The 17,575-nt window shown below is 40.6% G+C and overlaps 1 protein-coding gene across 2 annotated transcripts in view; it reads left to right on the top strand.

The window, feature by feature from the left end:
- The window catches only part of AGPAT4 (1-acylglycerol-3-phosphate O-acyltransferase 4), an 87,015-nt gene that overhangs the window by 62,955 nt on the left and 6,485 nt on the right, over nt 1-17,575 (top strand). For both annotated transcript variants that reach the window (XM_075499096.1, XM_075499095.1), the window contains exons 6-8: nt 5,579-5,681; nt 7,868-7,943; nt 13,065-13,263. In XM_075499096.1, coding sequence (XP_075355211.1) covers nt 5,579-5,681; nt 7,868-7,943; nt 13,065-13,263 — 378 coding nt within the window. The remainder of the gene's footprint in view (nt 1-5,578; nt 5,682-7,867; nt 7,944-13,064; nt 13,264-17,575) is intronic.

Genomic DNA, 17,575 nt, shown 5'->3' with positions numbered 1-17,575 from the left:
GAGGGAGATAATAAGAGTTACTGTCTGGGTTACTATATATTTCTCTCCTATAGAGACAAGGGGTACATGTGATGAGCATTTGAAAGGTCTTTGTAAACAGTATCTTAATTTTAGAGCTGCTTGTAACACTAATATGTACAGCTAACAAGGAAGTCCATAAGTGTTTTTTTGAATAGAGAACATGATGGAAGTCTGTTTTGACAGTCTATAATCTATAAATGTAAGTTCTTTTCTAGATGTAAGTTCTAAATCTAGAAATTATTCCTTTCTTGCATGAATACTGATAGGATTTGACCACTTATCTCTGTTAACCTGCACTGACATTTGGTACCCACGTTATAAGCAGTAACATGTTGTTGTAGGTGTCAATATATGCAGAGGCTATATGCTGTAGTAATTTGGGCATTTTTTTCTTTCGAATATTTACATTGGTAAATAGTACTATTTGACTTGTTCACTGTAAATCCCGAGTCTCATTGTTATGCTCTGCCTTATAACGTGGCCCAGCAAGTGACTGTATCTCTCTATTACAGCCTCAAATTACTTGTTCCAAACAGCATCAGTGTGACTGCTGAATTGCTGCACTGTCTGCAGAAGCAGCAGTGGCAACTTGCAGATGATTATAACTTCAGTTCAGTGACATCTCTAATGACGTACAAGAATGATTCTTGCAGGCTGACCTGTCTCTTGCGGTACGATTCACCTCCATTTCAGTGGCCAAGTCTGCAGTGGGTTATCCCTGCACGTCTCTGAAAGTGAGAGACTGGTGCTGAGCTGCCTGAGCCCATTTTGGGGCTTGCCACTTAGGCTAATGCACTTTCTGCTCTTCCACAAGGGGTGGTGGGCCTGGCTGGAGCGCCTTACTAAGGGAGATAGCTGCAGCATGACATAGCAGTGAAGGCAAGCCAAATGTTCGGATCCAGTTCCAAGCTGGGTGTGACAGAGGTCAGCGTTTCCTTTTCCTCTATTCTTTGTTCCTCCTTCTGACAAGGGTGTGATTCAACCTGTCTGAGGCTGTAATACTATAGGATGGATGGATGCTGCTTTCTGTGGCTGTAGAGGTAATTCACCCGCAATAGCAGTGATCACATAGTGGTCCTTTTCAAAACTTTGTATCCGCTCTTAATGCTACCTGGTGCGTAGTTCTGTGTCTGTTGGAAACAGGCACGGGTGCTATCAGTCTGGCAAGTCCATCTGTTTTGAAAAATTTAGCTTCAGAAGGAGTTTTTTTAATGTGCATACATGGGAAACTGCCTCCATCCCAGTGGTGCCGTATCTGTCAACATAAGCAGATATATTTGGATAAAAATATCTTTCACATAAAATAACAAGTAAAGAACCTTCCTTCCTAACTCATGTCTTTCATAAGTGATAATGGAGTTCTTTTCTTTTCAGAGACTTACTTTCACAAATTCAGATCTCTGCAGACAGTTTGATTCTTAAAGGAGTGCTTTTAATATTTTTTGAACTTGTTCTGATATTTTTTCAGTGGCCATCTCTACCAGTTTGGTAGTACAGACACAGTCCCCAGAAACTTCATTTCTAGGAGCTGTTTGCTGTCTTAATAAATTGCTGTTAGGTTGTAGAGTTTGCTACCTGTACTATTCATGAAAGCAAATGAAAATACAGATCTGTTTCTAAAACTCACCCATTACTTACAGCAAAAATAAATGTCATAAATATTGCAAAAGATGTATTTAACTGTTACTTTTATTGCCTGGCTGTATATCAGTCAGTTCCTTTCAGCTGTTTTTATTTATTTAGTTAAGACTTGTATTTAAAAATGTGCCTCATGATGGATTGTAGATAACTCCAAGTTGTCACCCTTTTCCTCCAATTGTGCACGCTGGTAACTACTGTCCTAGAGGGAATGAATGAGAATAAATGCCAGGGTGACGTTCTCATGAAGTTCAATCTGACAGTGTTTGGGGGTTTTGCAATGACTTTTTTTACCCATGAACTCCACTTCAGTCCTGGATTTCTTTCAATGTTCAGTGAGGCTCCTGGTCATCCTCCTGAGCGAGCTACCAAGTTTGAGGGGATGAGTGATTTTTGACCAAGATGACCAGAGCAAAGAAATGTCAAATCAAAGGACTGTGTCAAGGTGGTTGTTATACCAGCAGTACAGTGAATCCCACTGTCTCTTCCCCTCCCTTTCCCAGTCTTCACTTCAGATCATTGTGTGCTAGTATGAAGCTGTACATAGGCATACTCATTGCCTGTAGGTTGATTTGTCAGATAATTGTTCTGGCATAATCTACCATGTCCACAAACTAATGCATGACATTCAAGAGGTCAGTCGAAGTAAGAAAAATCCTCTTTAGATATGTAATCCAAAGATTTTTTTAGGTCAAAATTAAGAAATTAAATCTTAAATTCTTAAGTACATAGCTCTCTATCAGAATGCTGTACAAAGAACCAAAAGTTAAAGATGTAAAAAGAAAGCTGGGCAGAGATTAGAAAACAAACTGACAACTATCCTTTTTGTCAGAAAATAGCAATTCAGCTGGAAAAATTTTCTTTCAGCTATGATCTGTTCTGAGCCTTTGAAAAGGCTTCCAAATATTAAATTGTGTTTGTTTTTTAATGAAAAAGATGTTTTAAGGTAACTTCTTTGAGGAAATATTTTACTTCACAATTGAAGCAAAACTTCTCAAATGCTGCCTAAATTAGTCTGAGAGTGAGACAGTTGCAATGTTTTCAAGGTATTGTGGAGTTGTTTTTCTTTACTTGGTTTAAAACGTGAAATTTCTGGACTCTTCAGCTTTTGGATGAGAAAGTAATGAGATGTCCAGTTCTAATTATGTAATTACGAAATACACATTTAATGAAAAACAATTCCAGTGTCACGCAGCATGCTAGCACTGCTTTCACTATGGTAGCTTTCTGGCAAATTTTAATTAGGTGCAGTCTTTCTCTTTGACACTTTGTTGTTGTTTAGCCCCAGCTGGCAATCAAGCCCCACACAGCTGCTCTCTCACCCTCCTCCCCCCCCCCGCAGTGGGATGGAGGAGAGAATCGGACGAGCAAAAGTAAGAAACTTGTGGGTTGACATAAGAACAGTTTAATAATTGAAATAAAATAAAACTAATAATAATAAATTGTAACGAAATGGAAAATAACAAGAGAGATAAACAAAACCCAAGGAAAAAAACAAGTGATGCAATCGCTCACCACCCGCTGACTGATGCCCAGCCAGTCCCTGAGCAGTGATTGCTGCTCCTTGGCCAGCTCCCCCCAGTTTCTATACTGAGCATGACACCATATGGTATGGAATAGCCCTTTGGCCAGTTTGGGTCAGCTGTCCTGGCTGTGCCCCCTCCCAGCTTCTTGTGCACCCAGCAGAGCATGGGAAGCTGAAAAGTCCTTGACCAGTGTAAGCATTACTCAGCAACAACTAAACCATCAGTGTGCTATCAACATTATTCTCATACTAAATCCGAAGCACAGCACTATACCAGCTACGACGAAGAGAATTAACTCTATCCCAGCCAAAACCACGACACACTTCTGTTGTTCTTTTCCTGCACTTTCAAAATGGAAAAGCCTAAGTCTTCAGTTATTTTATATCTGGATATAAGAGGTCTGTTTACTCCTGCATATGCTATCATTGTCTTGGATTTGGCACTGCTTCGCACCAAAAGATTTCAGCGTGATATTAAAAAGGACTGGACTGAATAACAAACTACAGACCAGTTACAAACTGGAATGGGTTATTTTTTCCCTGGCGTGAAGGAAAACTCTCTGTATGGCTATCGGCACATAAAAATGTTCCTGACCAACTCTGCAGAAGTTTTTTCAGAACAAGAGAAGCATCTTCCAATGTGTCTGAACAAGCACCCAATTCATATGAAGACTCAAATGTAGACGTCTTCTAAAAGACAAAAGAATAAGTGTTAACGTACATCATACTTTCCTGTATTGTGTCCCTGTTGTTAGAATAATCTCATGCTACTAAAGAATAAACTAAGAAGCTTACCCTGTATAAACCAAATTGAGCTTGTCTTCCTTCAATTACATTGGATTAGTAAATTAGAGTAGATTAGTAGAATCCTTCTACACTAAGAAGCTTAAAAATTGAGGTAGATAATTTATTCAAAAAAAGTAATTTCCTGCTTATATTGTGCAGGGAGAGTAGTGTGCTTGAAGTAGATTTTGGCTTACGTGTTACAGTTTTGAGTTTGGGCTAAAAACCCCACTGTAGTAGGAAAATAATAGAGTTGTTAAAGAGCGATACAGTCTGTAGGCAGTGACAGGGTTTTGGCCTGTGTTTTCAGGGTTTCCTTGCAGCGCTGAAGCCAGGCTTTTCTGTTCTGCGCTATGACTTCTGTTTTACAATAACAAATGCTGTGGTGAGTTTCTGGGGGCTGAATGTTGTGACCAAGCCATATTTATCTCTCGTATCTAGAGAGGCTTCAAAACCAAAAGCACATCTGTTCTGTGTAATAAAAGGCTTTCTTAGGTGGGTCAAGAGCTCTCACAATGAAGGTTCATCACCGTGTTCATGATTGCAAAACTCTAAAGCAGAAAACCTAACATACAGCAAGGTACAGGTGAAGTGCATGTTTGTCACTTTTGTGACAAAAAAAAAGTTTTGTTGCTGGCATTGATCTTAGAATTTGTACCACGATGCACAGTTGGTTTCAGTGTCAGGAAAATTAATTGCTCTCTGGTAATTTTGTGACATCAGGAAAATAGTGTCTTTAAGGATGTGTTCAAAGAAACTCTTTTTAAACACTTTATGTGGTTTAAAACTGTGAACACTGTTTCTGTAGAAACTGCTTGTTAATGCTGTCTTAGTTTAACTATGAATGACCTTTGCAAATACTTTTACCGCACAGTCCTGAACTGCAGAAACAGTGTTTTCTCAAGGCTGAAAGTTTGGTTGCAGTTTTGTTCTGTGGAACCTGCATGTTCTATTCCTCTCAGCTGCATGTCTTCATAGCAGCAGCCCAGCTCACACAGGATGTGGTCTGTTATTCTGACTCCGCCTTTGCACTATAGCAAGTGCCTCAGTTATCAAATAATGGACTGGAAGGTGAGGTTGTCTTGAACCCCAGCGATTCATAGTTGCATTAAGCCCTCTTGCTGTAGGATGTCTCTCACACACACTTTACCTATTCTTAGCCAAACTGTATATATTGTTCATTGTTTATAAAGTGTGTATCTGCCTGGTTATTTACCCAGATTTGGGGGGGAGTTGTGTCATTCACAGTGAATTGAGAAAGCAAATAATTTTTCAACCATTTGACTCCTAGGGTGTCCCTAGGTATATTAACTGTCTGAAACTGTAACTGTGTTCCCTATGCCCAACATTCTGCACCTGATGGGGAAGGAGACAAGGGTGGAGAGCAAACCCTTCCATTCTACTGGTACAGTTCCTGAAAGGGTCACTGGTTATTTGGCTTCTTAAAACCTGCATGTTGAATATTCCATTGTTGCCTTTACCTTGGTGACAGCTCAAACTATCATGCTATTGTGATGACTTCATATTTAAATATGCTCCTTGTCTGAGAGAGAATGACGTATTTCTGTTCTATTACTACAGTAATCACATAACCTGTTTCTCTTCTTGTAGTTTCTGCAGTCTATGATTCTACCCTCAATTTTAGAAATAATGAGAATCCAACATTGCTGGGAGTTCTAAATGGAAAGAAATACCATGCAGATTTATATGTAAGGCAAGTAATCCATATTTTAATTCCTTTTTGGCATACAGAAGTGTGTACTTGCAGTCATAATTGCACAAGTAAGGAAATATTTTCAAGTAGGTAACAGATGGCAATTCTCTACCAACCTGGCTTTACAGAACTGCAGATAAAAACTCATATGGGATGGGAAGGGTTTCTTGTAAAGTTCTGTGACTATAAATATGTGAGGACCCTATAAAGCTCTACAGGATTTTTCGTGTGGCAGTTGTTTGTTTGGTGTTTTTTTTTTTTTTTTTTAATTCACTTGTGTGTCTATTTGTCAGCTCAGCAGCAACAGTGGGGCCTCTTTTTCACTCACTTGGCCAGAATACCAAACATCTACTACGTGTTCGGATGGGGTGACTTTATGCCTGTCTCTGGCACAATAGTTCCCACTCAAGTGGAGGCCAGGCTCAGGAATGTTCCCATCTCTGTTTGGTGTAATTGTTGATGTATTTAACTGCTGCTCCCTCTTTACCAAGAAGGGGGTTATTTAATGAAAAAACAATTACCTGGATTCTCTACCATTAATGTTTCTATAAGTTATGAATACCCCAATGGCTTCCCATAATCTTAATGAGAATGGGCCAATTCCAAGCCCTTATTCCCAGGCCAGGTTCTACCAGAAGCACCCATGGTGTAGGCACTCAGGGTATGTGATGGTTTAGGGCTGGAGCATAGGAGTCTAGAAGTGATCCCACAAGTGATCAGGAGTTCATCGTAACCCTATTATAGCTATAATTGGCTGGTCCAATTGGTTTATCTTGGGTACTGACATGAAGTGGAGTAGGGCGACCTTTTCTTCTTACCTCCCCTTTTCCGCCTGTTTGAAAAAATATTTTCTTCAGAACTGTTATTGCCCAAGGGTAAAAAGAAACTTTCTCTTGATTCCTCGTGGATGCAACATGAATTTGCATTCCCACTTGACTTTCATGGGTAACTCAGCCTAGTGACCTTGTGTTTCGTGTGCATGGCCTGGCTGGCTAGTGTTCATGGAGGAGCAGCTGGCCCTACAAGTGTAGGCCATCCCTCCAACAGTGTAGCACTGTGCATCTTGCTGTGTCTCCCTTTACACCCTTCCAGCCTGCTGCAAGTCAGTCTGGCAGAGCATGGAAATTGCTTTTCACAACTTGGGCTAGCAATTTGCCCTTCTGTCCTCTTGAGCCTCCTGAAAAGCTCTTACAGGCAGGGTAAACCTCATGGCAAAATTTGTTTTGGCAATTAATTGGGGACCTTTGCAGATGTTCTTCAAAATCCTCCGTATTTACTTATTAAAGTGCTGCAGGTGTTGCACTCAGTAGAGGTTTTTAAAATTTGGATGGCCCTGTTTGTCTCTGCTCAAACTGTGTTGACTTCTAATGTTTGTCATCTTATGACTTTCTTAAATAAAGGAACAAAACAGTAGTGTCGCACCTTGTTAATTTATTAACTGCAAACAGGAGTGTCCTGACAGTGAAAAGTGCTCTCTCCTGTGCTGAAGGAAGTTAATTTGATGTTGCTCTTAATGGATATTAATTAAAATATATGCTATGTTGAAAAATGTAAAATTATTTAATATTGCTATTAGCATACCTAAATGAAGATGATGGGGATTTTTTTTCTGTCACAGGATTATTGACCAAAATTCATGTAATGTGATGAAAACTTTGTTTTGTCAAGAGAGGGTTTTTCAGTGATAGGAGCCATTTTGCTGGAAATTATCCAACCAAGCTGCATGTAACAAAAATTATAAGAATTGGAAATGTTACCTGAGAAATACTAGACTGCTTTACCCTAGGTATAAGGAGAATAGTTTGTTTTTTTCTCTCTAATGCCTGGCTGATTAAATACAGCCTTGAACTCCATAGATGGGGTAAGAAATTAATTCATTGAAAACCTTTGTTTGGAAACAGAAAATTGCAAACCTTTATCTAGACAGTGGCTTTTGTGAGCTCAAACATCAAGCATTACTATTTCAGAAATCTAAATTTCTGAATTTCAGATACATCTAAAAACTGGAGGTGGCTCTAGAAGCAAACTATACTTTGCTGCTCTGGGAGCTGTTATCACAAATTAAAAAAAGGTGGAAATATAGTGAGTCTCCTGTCAGATAGATAATCTGTCTGTATACCGTAAGTGCTGCTCATGGGACTGGAAGTGTTTAATATTCTTCAATTTCTCTTGTTTACCATTGGCAGGCGGATTCCACTGGAGGAAGTCCCAGAAGATGAGCAGGAATGTTCTAACTGGCTCCACAAACTGTATCAAGAAAAGGTTGGGTTTTTGCCTAGAAAGCACTTGCAAGCCACTTGTGCTCAGTTATTTATACTGCTAGTAGACCTTTACAGTGTGCATGTGTATTGGTCCTGCTTTGGGGGCTTGGGGTGGGTTGGTTGGTTTGTTTTCAGGATAAGTGCTCTGTTTCTCCAGACACAAACCGGTCTTGTGCTGTCAGTCATGATTGCCTTTATTTTGTACTTAAAGAGCAACAGGAGGAAAACTTAACAAGCTTTGATAGAGTAGTTTTAAAACTCTTCTTTAGAAAGTTGCATAAGCATACAAAAACCACAACTACCTCCTGGTTGGTAGAAGGATCTCCTTCCCCTTAAAGGCACCTCCTAAATCACGAAGTAATTCATGGGCTAAGTAAGGTATATTTTGCTTTAGTGTATTAAAATTTTTGTCCCTTGTTTTACCCTGTATTTTTTACCAAGGCAAAGATCCAACATTAATAGAACGGGCTGATAAATTGCTTTCACATTGTGTGCATAGAAGGTGTGCATTTAAGATTCCTAATTACATAGAATGGGGGCAGAATAATAATGACTGTGTGTTTGTAGATGCCCGCTGATTTTTTCTTTTTCCAAATACTTTTCATATGCATCCTTCAGACTTCCAGAATCTGTTTCTCATGGGTTTTGTTTTTATGAACATAGGAGATAAAGACTGGGAGATGCACCTTTTGAATACACGCAGCACTCCCATTTCAGTCAGTGAGAGTCATAGATATGCAAGGCATGAGGGCCTGGCAGCTCACTTTGCTTCAATAAATTGATCTAAGTTATGTATTCAGACTGGAATACAGCAGTGCTTTGGATTTAGAAGTGACAGAATATAGCTACGCTCTGGTTTCCCCTCACTGGGGCAGCAAAATTCTGCTGTGCCATTTGTTGTACTCCACCCAGAACACCATGTTAGCATTTCTGTATTGACTATGTTCTAGGCTTTCTCGGCTTCAAACCATGACTGTTTCTCATTTAATTCGTAGCCCCTCTAAGCAGTTTGCTTACAGGAATGTGAAAAGTAAATGTGTGTTGAGACCTCGGTTGTAGATCTACCAGCTTTGCCTCTGATATCCCTTCTTGTAAATTGTGACACTAACATCTAATTCAGACATGACCCCTAATGCCTTTCTGCAGAAAGGCATTCTGTTACCCATGGGCCCATGCTCTCTACAGGCATATAAATGCAAATAGTCCTTTTGCTGAACATTGCAAAAGTCCACTTTCTGCTACTGTGACTTCTTCTGTAACCCTGTTCCATGTTCCTAAGAAATGTTTAGACATTTGTAAGACAAGAACATAAATCAAATGAGAATGGTGTGATTGTTTTCCTGAATCCTTTATTACATAGTTTGCAGTAAATCACTTCAAGTTTTTTCTGTTATTCCCCCTTTGCCAAACACTCAGTTATTTCTAGTGCAAACAGAGCATCCTACATCTATCCTGCTTTCTTCATAACAACTTAGTTTGCTGGTTTGTTAAACGCATAGTTTCCTATTTAAGTACAGAAGGAAGGAATGTGTGTTCAGTTTTCCTTTCCATTAAAACCTTTTTGGCTATGTGGCATTTTTTTGATTGGCTGTTTTTTAGGTTTGGTAGTAGTTTTGTTTTTTTTTTTTTTTTCTGAAGGTGGCATGTTCTTCCTTCAGCTGTTTTACATTAGTGAAATTATTATTTCATTGCAGTCATTCCTGGTTTACACAAGCCCATGTCTTTGTAAAATCAGACTGGGAGAATGCAGAACAGGGACAACTTCTTCAAGAGTTCTGAGATTATGAAAGCTCACCTGCAGGGTAAAAATGCATTTGTCTCACCTTTCTGCCACGCATCTTTAAAAAGATATTTGGATCTTAGGTTGGATAACAAGCAGCTTTGCCACCTAGGTGTTGTTTCCAAAACTGAATTGTTTCAGGTTAATGTCTTCAGGGTCAGTAAATATTTATGATAAAATGTAACAAATCTCTATTCAAAGGTCAGTAATTCATTGCAAGATAGGCACTCATCCCCTGCTTTGTCTATTTTGGTTGTAGCACTCCACTTTTTGTTTCAAAGTAAGACAAGGTATGCATGCTACTGAAAAACAGAGCCCCTATTTTATCTTGCATTACGGTTGCTTGTGCTGATGCTTATTCTCAGTGATTTTCATAATTTTGCAGTACCTTCTCAAGACTTACATACTGTGCACTGAATTGTGCTGTAATAGCATGATTCAATAGGTGGGGCGTGCCATGGGTACTGAGGTCAAGGCTGGAGTGCCGTGCACTCATGATGATCAGGGACACAAAGCTGTTTGAGTAATGAAATCAGCAGTTAGTGGACATGAAGGAACATGACTTTTTTTTTTTTTTTTAAATTGTCATTAGTAAAGGAGTGAGAGTCTTTGAGAAATGCTTGTTCTGTTGGTTTTTTACCTCATTGCCTGATATCAGTTACACGTACCTCAGTATGAAATACTGCTCTCTGGGAATCTGGTATGTTTATGTTTCTTGCTACTTATCACTTCATTTTCTGGTTTAGCCACTGCTGCAAATACCATGAACAGGGCCTTGCCAGATAAACAATGGCACTGTACTGTTCTAAACCAAACACTGTTCTCCTTCCTTTTCTGGGCTTACAGTAAGCACCATGTCCATGTGCTTCTTCCTCACCTGGGGTGAATTTTGTCCTTCCACAGATGGCCAGCACTGTATCAGTTAATGCCAAATTATGACAGAGGTGCAATTTGGGTTGCACACTGCCTTTTCTTTTTTTTCCTTTTCTTTTTTAAACTGCCATTGCTAGAAAGACTCCCTTTGACTTTAACAAGGATAGTGTTGAGCATCTTAGTGCCTGGTCTGAAGAGGTACTGTATAATAGCCACAACTCTGCTAACCCTTGCATGTTTGTTTTCTTTTTTCACCTCCTTAGAGCCTCAGTGCCTGAAATAGAAGTTCTGCTTGAGAATCTTAATTTCCATTAAAAAGAAAGTGAGCTTCTAACTCTTCTCACTTGTAAGAGAAGCATGGAAATCAGGGCATGAAAATATATGCTGAAATGCCCCAGGGAATTAGCAAAGCATAACTGAAGAGGGGAAGTATACAAAACTGCAGTGTTTGGGAACAAAGGATATATTTTTGGATACTCATTCTTTGTGGGCTTCCTCATGAAAGGGCACTGGCATACCTCTGCAGTCAGACCTCCCTGGTGGGAACAGGGAGGAGGAATCCAGTTAGCATCTCACAAGATGATGGATGTTCCCTGCTTTCCCCCCAACTGCATTACCTACCCCACTGTCTGAAGTAGCTCAGATTTTGTGGGGGCATAAGAAGGAGCATGTTTCTATGTCCAAATATGATACTTGGGTGTATGGGACTTATTACAAACTGAAAACAAGCTCTGTATGCAGAGGAATGAAAGGAATTTAATGCGGGCGAGGTGATTGAGGGAAATTTTGAGGTACATCATGGGTTTAAATGATGACTTAAGCTGTTGATGGGGTACCATAGGTACCTTTGCAAAAGCTTAGAAGGCAGATCAACCCACAGATCTCTTCTGCAAGAAATGGGTATGTTTTTAAGGGTAAGGAATCGTAACTGAACTGAAGAGCTGTTCCCCACAACATGTAGTGGAGGTGATGGCATTGACATTGTTTTGCCAGTTGTACATTTCTTCCATCTGTCTCAAACCTCTTGGTGAGATGTGGTCAACGGTTTTGCTGCCCGTAATGCTGTGCAGAGCCAACAAGGAGAAAACTGCTGCGCTTGTTTTAAGCAAGTCTGTCTTGCTGTCTGTAGTAATAGGCCCCCTAATGGCGATACCAATAATAGTCAGAAATTCTTAACTTTTCTGGGTAATACCGGTATTTAGAAACCTAATTGTATATAGTAGAATTCAATTTACTGAAGATTAGTAGCTCCGTGTTAAACCAGTCATAAACCAAAATCCTCAAGGCACTGTAAAGAAAACTTCATACACTGTGTAATTTGTTGAAGACAGCTAATTAATTGGCCGTAAGTGATCCCAGTACAATCTAGTTCGCATGCGCAAAACAGTCATAATTTTTCTAATCTCAATAAAGAGAGCGCAATGCTTTAATTACTGTGTAATCTCTTAAAAGCTAAATGTTTCCTTTGAAATAGATTAAATGGTAGCAGCCTGTAATTGCTCTAGTTGCCATTAAATAATTAAAGAATTGTCTGTGTCAGCTGGAGTATAAGTAAATGTAAAATCATACCATAGTAGAAATAATCTTCTTGTGCTTGATTAGGACAATCTTGGCTTTGCCAGAATTTTTGGAAACCATCATGAAGCGTTCCTTTCTTTGAAGAAATTTAGCACTTCATTCTGACTAAATTGAGGTTCCTTTTTATGTGAGTCTAATTCTGACTTCATTAATTAACCAGTTTTATGTGATAACACAGACCCCACCCCATTATCGTCCTCGTATTATACTAAAAGGGAGAGTCCTTTGGTCAAAACCAGTGGGAGATTCTAAACTATTTGCATGCTCAACTGTCTGTAGAGAGGTTCAGCAGCCAAACTTCCTTCTGTAAGCTTCATGGGAACAAGATGAACAAGCCTGCATCTACGGGACAAAGCAGAGAGGAGGGGGTGGTGTTCTTTGGAGTATGGGACAAAATGGTGTCTGCTGACCTTTTCTCACAGGGCTGTGGATGCTGTTTTAGAGCAGTGGTTGGAGAAAACATTAGGGAACAGAAGATCCGCTGCTGAACATGTAGCCCAAACACTTCTCTGGCTTACCAGCAGTATTTGGCCAGTGGCTGTGGCCCTTGCAGGAGGTTCAACAGTGTTGTCTACATTGCTGCAGGAGTGTACATCCCCTCATCTTTCTTGTTTTACTGGGCTTGTTATACTCTCTAGGCATGCTGTTTTTCAGACTTCTATGTGTAGGAGAAAGAAAGGATGTGCACATCAATGTAAGCTCTTTTTTTTTTTTTTTTTTTGACTGTGTGTTCACTGACTTCAAAGTACAAGCTTTCCAGCCATGACTTGGTCTTTGATCTTCCCCTGCAGTTACAGGCGTTCAGAAAGAGGAACATCAAAGTCAGGAATGGCTAGTTTTGTTGGCAGATGGGTATGGGGATTTAATTGTTGCCCTCCTTTGTTCTACTAGGATGCATTCCAGGAAGAGTACTACCGAACAGGAACCTACCCAGCAGTCCCTATAGTACCACCCCGACGACCATGGACGCTTTTGAACTGGCTTTTCTGGGCCTTATTGCTGCTATATCCTTTATTCAAGCTGCTCATCAATATGATCAACAGTGGATCATCACTGACACTGGCTAGTTTTGCATTTGTCATTGTAATGGGTAAGTTTTCTACAACAGAAAGATTACTTACAGGGTAACTGTCAGACATGATTTATTGAGGCTTACTAAATATAAGCATGACTTGTGAATTCAACAGACCATCTGATACTATATCCACTTTAGCCTCGAATAGGTTAAATAGATACTTTTTTTTGTTGTTTATTTTTGTATAGTTGTATTTTTTTGTAAGAGCTGCAGACAAACTCTTCTGTTTCTGTAGAAATCAAAACAGTAACTTTCCAGTGGGTTGGCTACAAGAGGCTTTATTTTCTTGTGTAGTGTGTTGCTGGGTTGCACTTTGAATGCCTAGAAGAGGTGCTCAAGGCTAATTTATTCTGTTGAGAATTCTTTCGTCTAATAATAGTCTGATATGTCATCCACTGGAAATCCATGAGCTTGTAATTTAAGGACAGCCTGTTGTGGCCATCTGCTCTGACTTACATAGCACAGGGTATAGACTATCACAGGTGATTCCTACAGTTCCTGTGGTAGTTCTGAACTGCCTTGGTTTGTGTTTAAACTAGTACATTATTTAAGAGGAGAAAGGAAAACAAAACAAGGAGCTGGCCCACAGAAAGGGAGGGAAATCTCATTTGGTGTCCTTCATGGAAGCAGGAACCACATCAGTTTAGCAAATAACATCATATCTGGGTGTCTGTGCTTTATGGCATATTGAGTGCCTGTTTGAAGACTAAGTTCTCTTCCAGAATAAGCCATAGATTTATAAAGCAAATATTTTCTGTGGCTGCACTGACCATCACATGTATTTATGGCTTCATCACCTTAATGCCTGTGTATATTACAGACATCCTTTGAAAAAGAAACAGAACTTCACAGTCCTTCTGCCTTTGAGTGTACTTGGATGCAGAGATGTTAGAGTTAGCTTAAAAAGTCATGTCCAAAATAGCAACATGGAGGAAATAGGGAAACATGGAGCATTTTCTTGTCTCGGAAATGCGTCTTTGCTGTCTACCTAGGAAATTGTTCCTAACACATAATATTTCTTTGCATTCTCAAAAAATCTGAATCTTGATCAGGTCCCATGCTAGTCTGATCAAGATTAATTAAGTAATGTCCTTTTGTCCATCTGTGAAGAGCTTGATGTGATAGGCACACAATATTCTTTTTCAGAAAGTGCCCACCAAATCAAACTGCGTAAGCTACTGTGGAAGCTTCTTAGAAAGATAATTGGAGAAGGAAGAGTGTGTGTGTGTGTGTGTGTGTGTGCATGTGGGCAGGATATTTGCTTAGTAATGCTTTGGGCCAGAGGAGGGAAAACAAGAGCAAGGATAAGGTCCAACATAATAGTTGGTACATTAATGTGGGCAAGGTAGAGGGAAAGGGAGGGGAATCCTGTGCTCTTGTCCTCACCTGGAGGAGTTGTTGGTGCTTTCTACCCTGGGAATGTTTTATGTAAAATGTGTAAGAATTTACTGGAGTAGTGACTACAACTTAGAAGCACCTTTTTTCCACCCATGTTACTTGTTGGAAAGTACAAGTAGTGTTCCCCCCGCCTTCTCTGACCGGTGAATAAGATGGGAGTGAAGAGTGTGCACCATGGTTGAGGTGTGCTCCTCAGGAATGGGACACGTTGGGTTCAAATCCCCTTCAGCTGCAGGGAAAGGTCAATTGGTCTCCCCCGTGCTCTAGTTCAAAATGGGTATACAGTAACAGTGGGCAGGATGAGGTATGACACCATTGCAAATGCTACGTCCCTGGCAATAGCACTCAAGAGGGCATTTGTTCTGCCTTTGGAAGAAAGGCTGGCATAGTCTGTTTGGTACTGGGCTGTGGAATGATGGCCTAATGGGGCACAGAAGCTTAGCCGTTGCAAAACTTCTTAATATCTCATCTTTCCTTCAGCATTTTCCTCTTAATTCAGCTCCTCCACTCAGTGGGCTGGTTGTTCAGGTGCCATTCCAAAGTGCCTCAGGCCTTGCATACCCTCCACAGGGAACCTCACTGCATAATTCAGGGTTCTGGATTTTAACCTCAGGGCTGGATGCTTTAATGCTTGGCATTGTGGCATCTGTGGTGTTTCTGGATTTAGCCCTTATTAATTTAGTTGAGTGACACCACACCCCCCATCCCCCACCATAAGTGCAATACTATCTTGCCATTAGTGGCCTTTACAACTAGGTCATGTCTCCTATCAGGAAGGGAGGGAAGGAACCTGTAAAGAAAAAAAGCTAGATGTTACTAAGAATGGACAGCGAAAGAGCCCTTTTTTTTTCTTGCTGTCTTACTCCCCACTTAACTTTCTTCTGCTTCAAGCCACAAAGAAAGATTAATAAGCAGGCTGCTGTGAGTCCTCTTTTGAATGCAGTGATAATCCAAAGGTTCTCAGGTTATTTGTAACGCTGGAGCTAACAGAAAGCTAAGGCAGCAGTCTGCTGCCAGAATGAACGCGTGAGCTCCCAGGCTGCAAAAGCACAGCTGAGGAATGCATTAAGAGCGGCGAGATTAACTGCCCACTGTCATATGCATTGCTGCCCCATACGTATCTGCCACATTTGGGGGATGCTGCAGGTTGCAGTCCTTGGCAACCTTTGAAAGACCCCTGTGCTTAGCAACAGCTCTGTTCTCACTCTGAATACCTGGTGGGATCAAACCCAAAGTGCTTGTAACTGGCCAGCATTTGCAGCACAGCAGAAGACACTGCATTGCCTGTAGTAGTGGCTGTCGCCTGATTAGACTCAGCTAGCCACCTCTGGCTGACAGGCAGGCAACAACAAAGATGATGATGTCACTTATTAGCAGATAGCAGCCTCCGTGAAGCTGTGGAGGGAAGAGAATCTGGGAGTGGAAGGAAGCTCAGCCTTCAGTAAAACAAACAAAAAGCAGAGCTGGTTTATCCTGGTCACTTAAAAGTGGATGTGTCATTACTTGCCAAAAGAGCAACGGCTCCCTTAGTATGTTATAGTCTGTTTCTGTTTTACTATATCCCTTTAAAAGCAATGTTATTGCTAGCTGGGAATCATTGGTCTCTTTTTGTGGAAGCATCTAAAAACTTCAGCCCGAGCTATCACATTGACTTTTGTAGCCAATAGCTGAGTTTCTGTAGCAAGGCCATTCTCCCCAGACTGTGTTTTATATCCTAAGGGGTATCTCTCTCATGAATATCCTGGGAGTGATACAGCTGCCTCTGACAGAGGAACAACCAATATTTTATTTTGCAGTTCATCTCCAGCTTTAGGCAAGGTCTCAGAAGAGACTCCTGCAATGGCTGGGAGGTGGCAGTAGATGAACACAATGTACCTTGGAGGTTCTGACTCTTGGTGCCAGTTGGAACTGTCTGCCTGGCAGATCCAGTTTATAGCAAAGCAGGAAGGATGCTGTCTTTTCCCGTGTGAGCAGTGATTGGTACCTGCTGGCTTAACAATGTAAAAGGAAGCTTTTTCTGTAAATCAGAGGGATTTATTTACCATTGTGATCAGGTGATAAAATTGCCTTTTCACATTGCTCCTAGTAGACCTTTTCCCTCTGTTTGTTAACTGAAGCAGCATAGGTAGCTTTTGGACATTATTTTTTTTTATATGGCAATTTGACAGCTCACCTGATACTCCAGAGTCGGGAAGCTTATTGCAGTCCCTAAAAGCCCATTATAAATAGATTGCTGATTCTAAGGGCAGATTTCAGTACCTGATAACATGACCTTTATTAGCATAGGTGCAGATAGCACAAGATATTCCTAAACCTTCTGTGATAGGAAAGAGTGGAAGACCTAGGAGGTCCTTTTAACTGGTACCCTCTGCTTTGTTTTCAGTGTTGTTTGTCTTTTAGACAGTCTCTGCTAGTTGTGCTCTCCAATAAAACACCTCCCGGCTTGTAAGTAGCTGGCTGTTCAGGTGGAAAGAACCGTAAGAGAAATGCCCCATGGCAGTCAAGCTGGAGTAAAAGCACTGTAATCCCTCAGACCCTAACCCTCAAATCCAAGGAATGAATAACCAATAGCTCTGCTGGTTCAGCTCAAACACTTTCAGCCCTAAATGAACGATGTCTCCTCTTTATACTGAGAATGCTGAGCCATCCCCTCTTGCTTTGTTGTGCAGCGGTTTGGCTATTTATACTGATAATAGTCATCACATTGTGCTAGTATCTAACTACCGGTCTGGGACCAGGAGCCCTTTGTGATACTACTTGAACCAACACAAGGCAGTCCCTGCTCAAGCAGTTTGAGGGACAAAAGTCTCTTCTGAAAACTGGCTTTAGTTTCATAGAACACATGGCAAGAGATGTATGTACTTAACTCACAACTGCTATTTAAAACTTGGGGCTGATATTTTGGTGTTAAAGCAGTGAGTGAGTCTGT

Source organism: Mycteria americana, chromosome 3, assembly GCF_035582795.1.
Source record: "Mycteria americana isolate JAX WOST 10 ecotype Jacksonville Zoo and Gardens chromosome 3, USCA_MyAme_1.0, whole genome shotgun sequence".
In the NCBI taxonomy this organism is placed as follows: domain Eukaryota; kingdom Metazoa; phylum Chordata; class Aves; order Ciconiiformes; family Ciconiidae; genus Mycteria; species Mycteria americana.
This window is presented reverse-complemented; position numbering and strand designations above follow the sequence as displayed.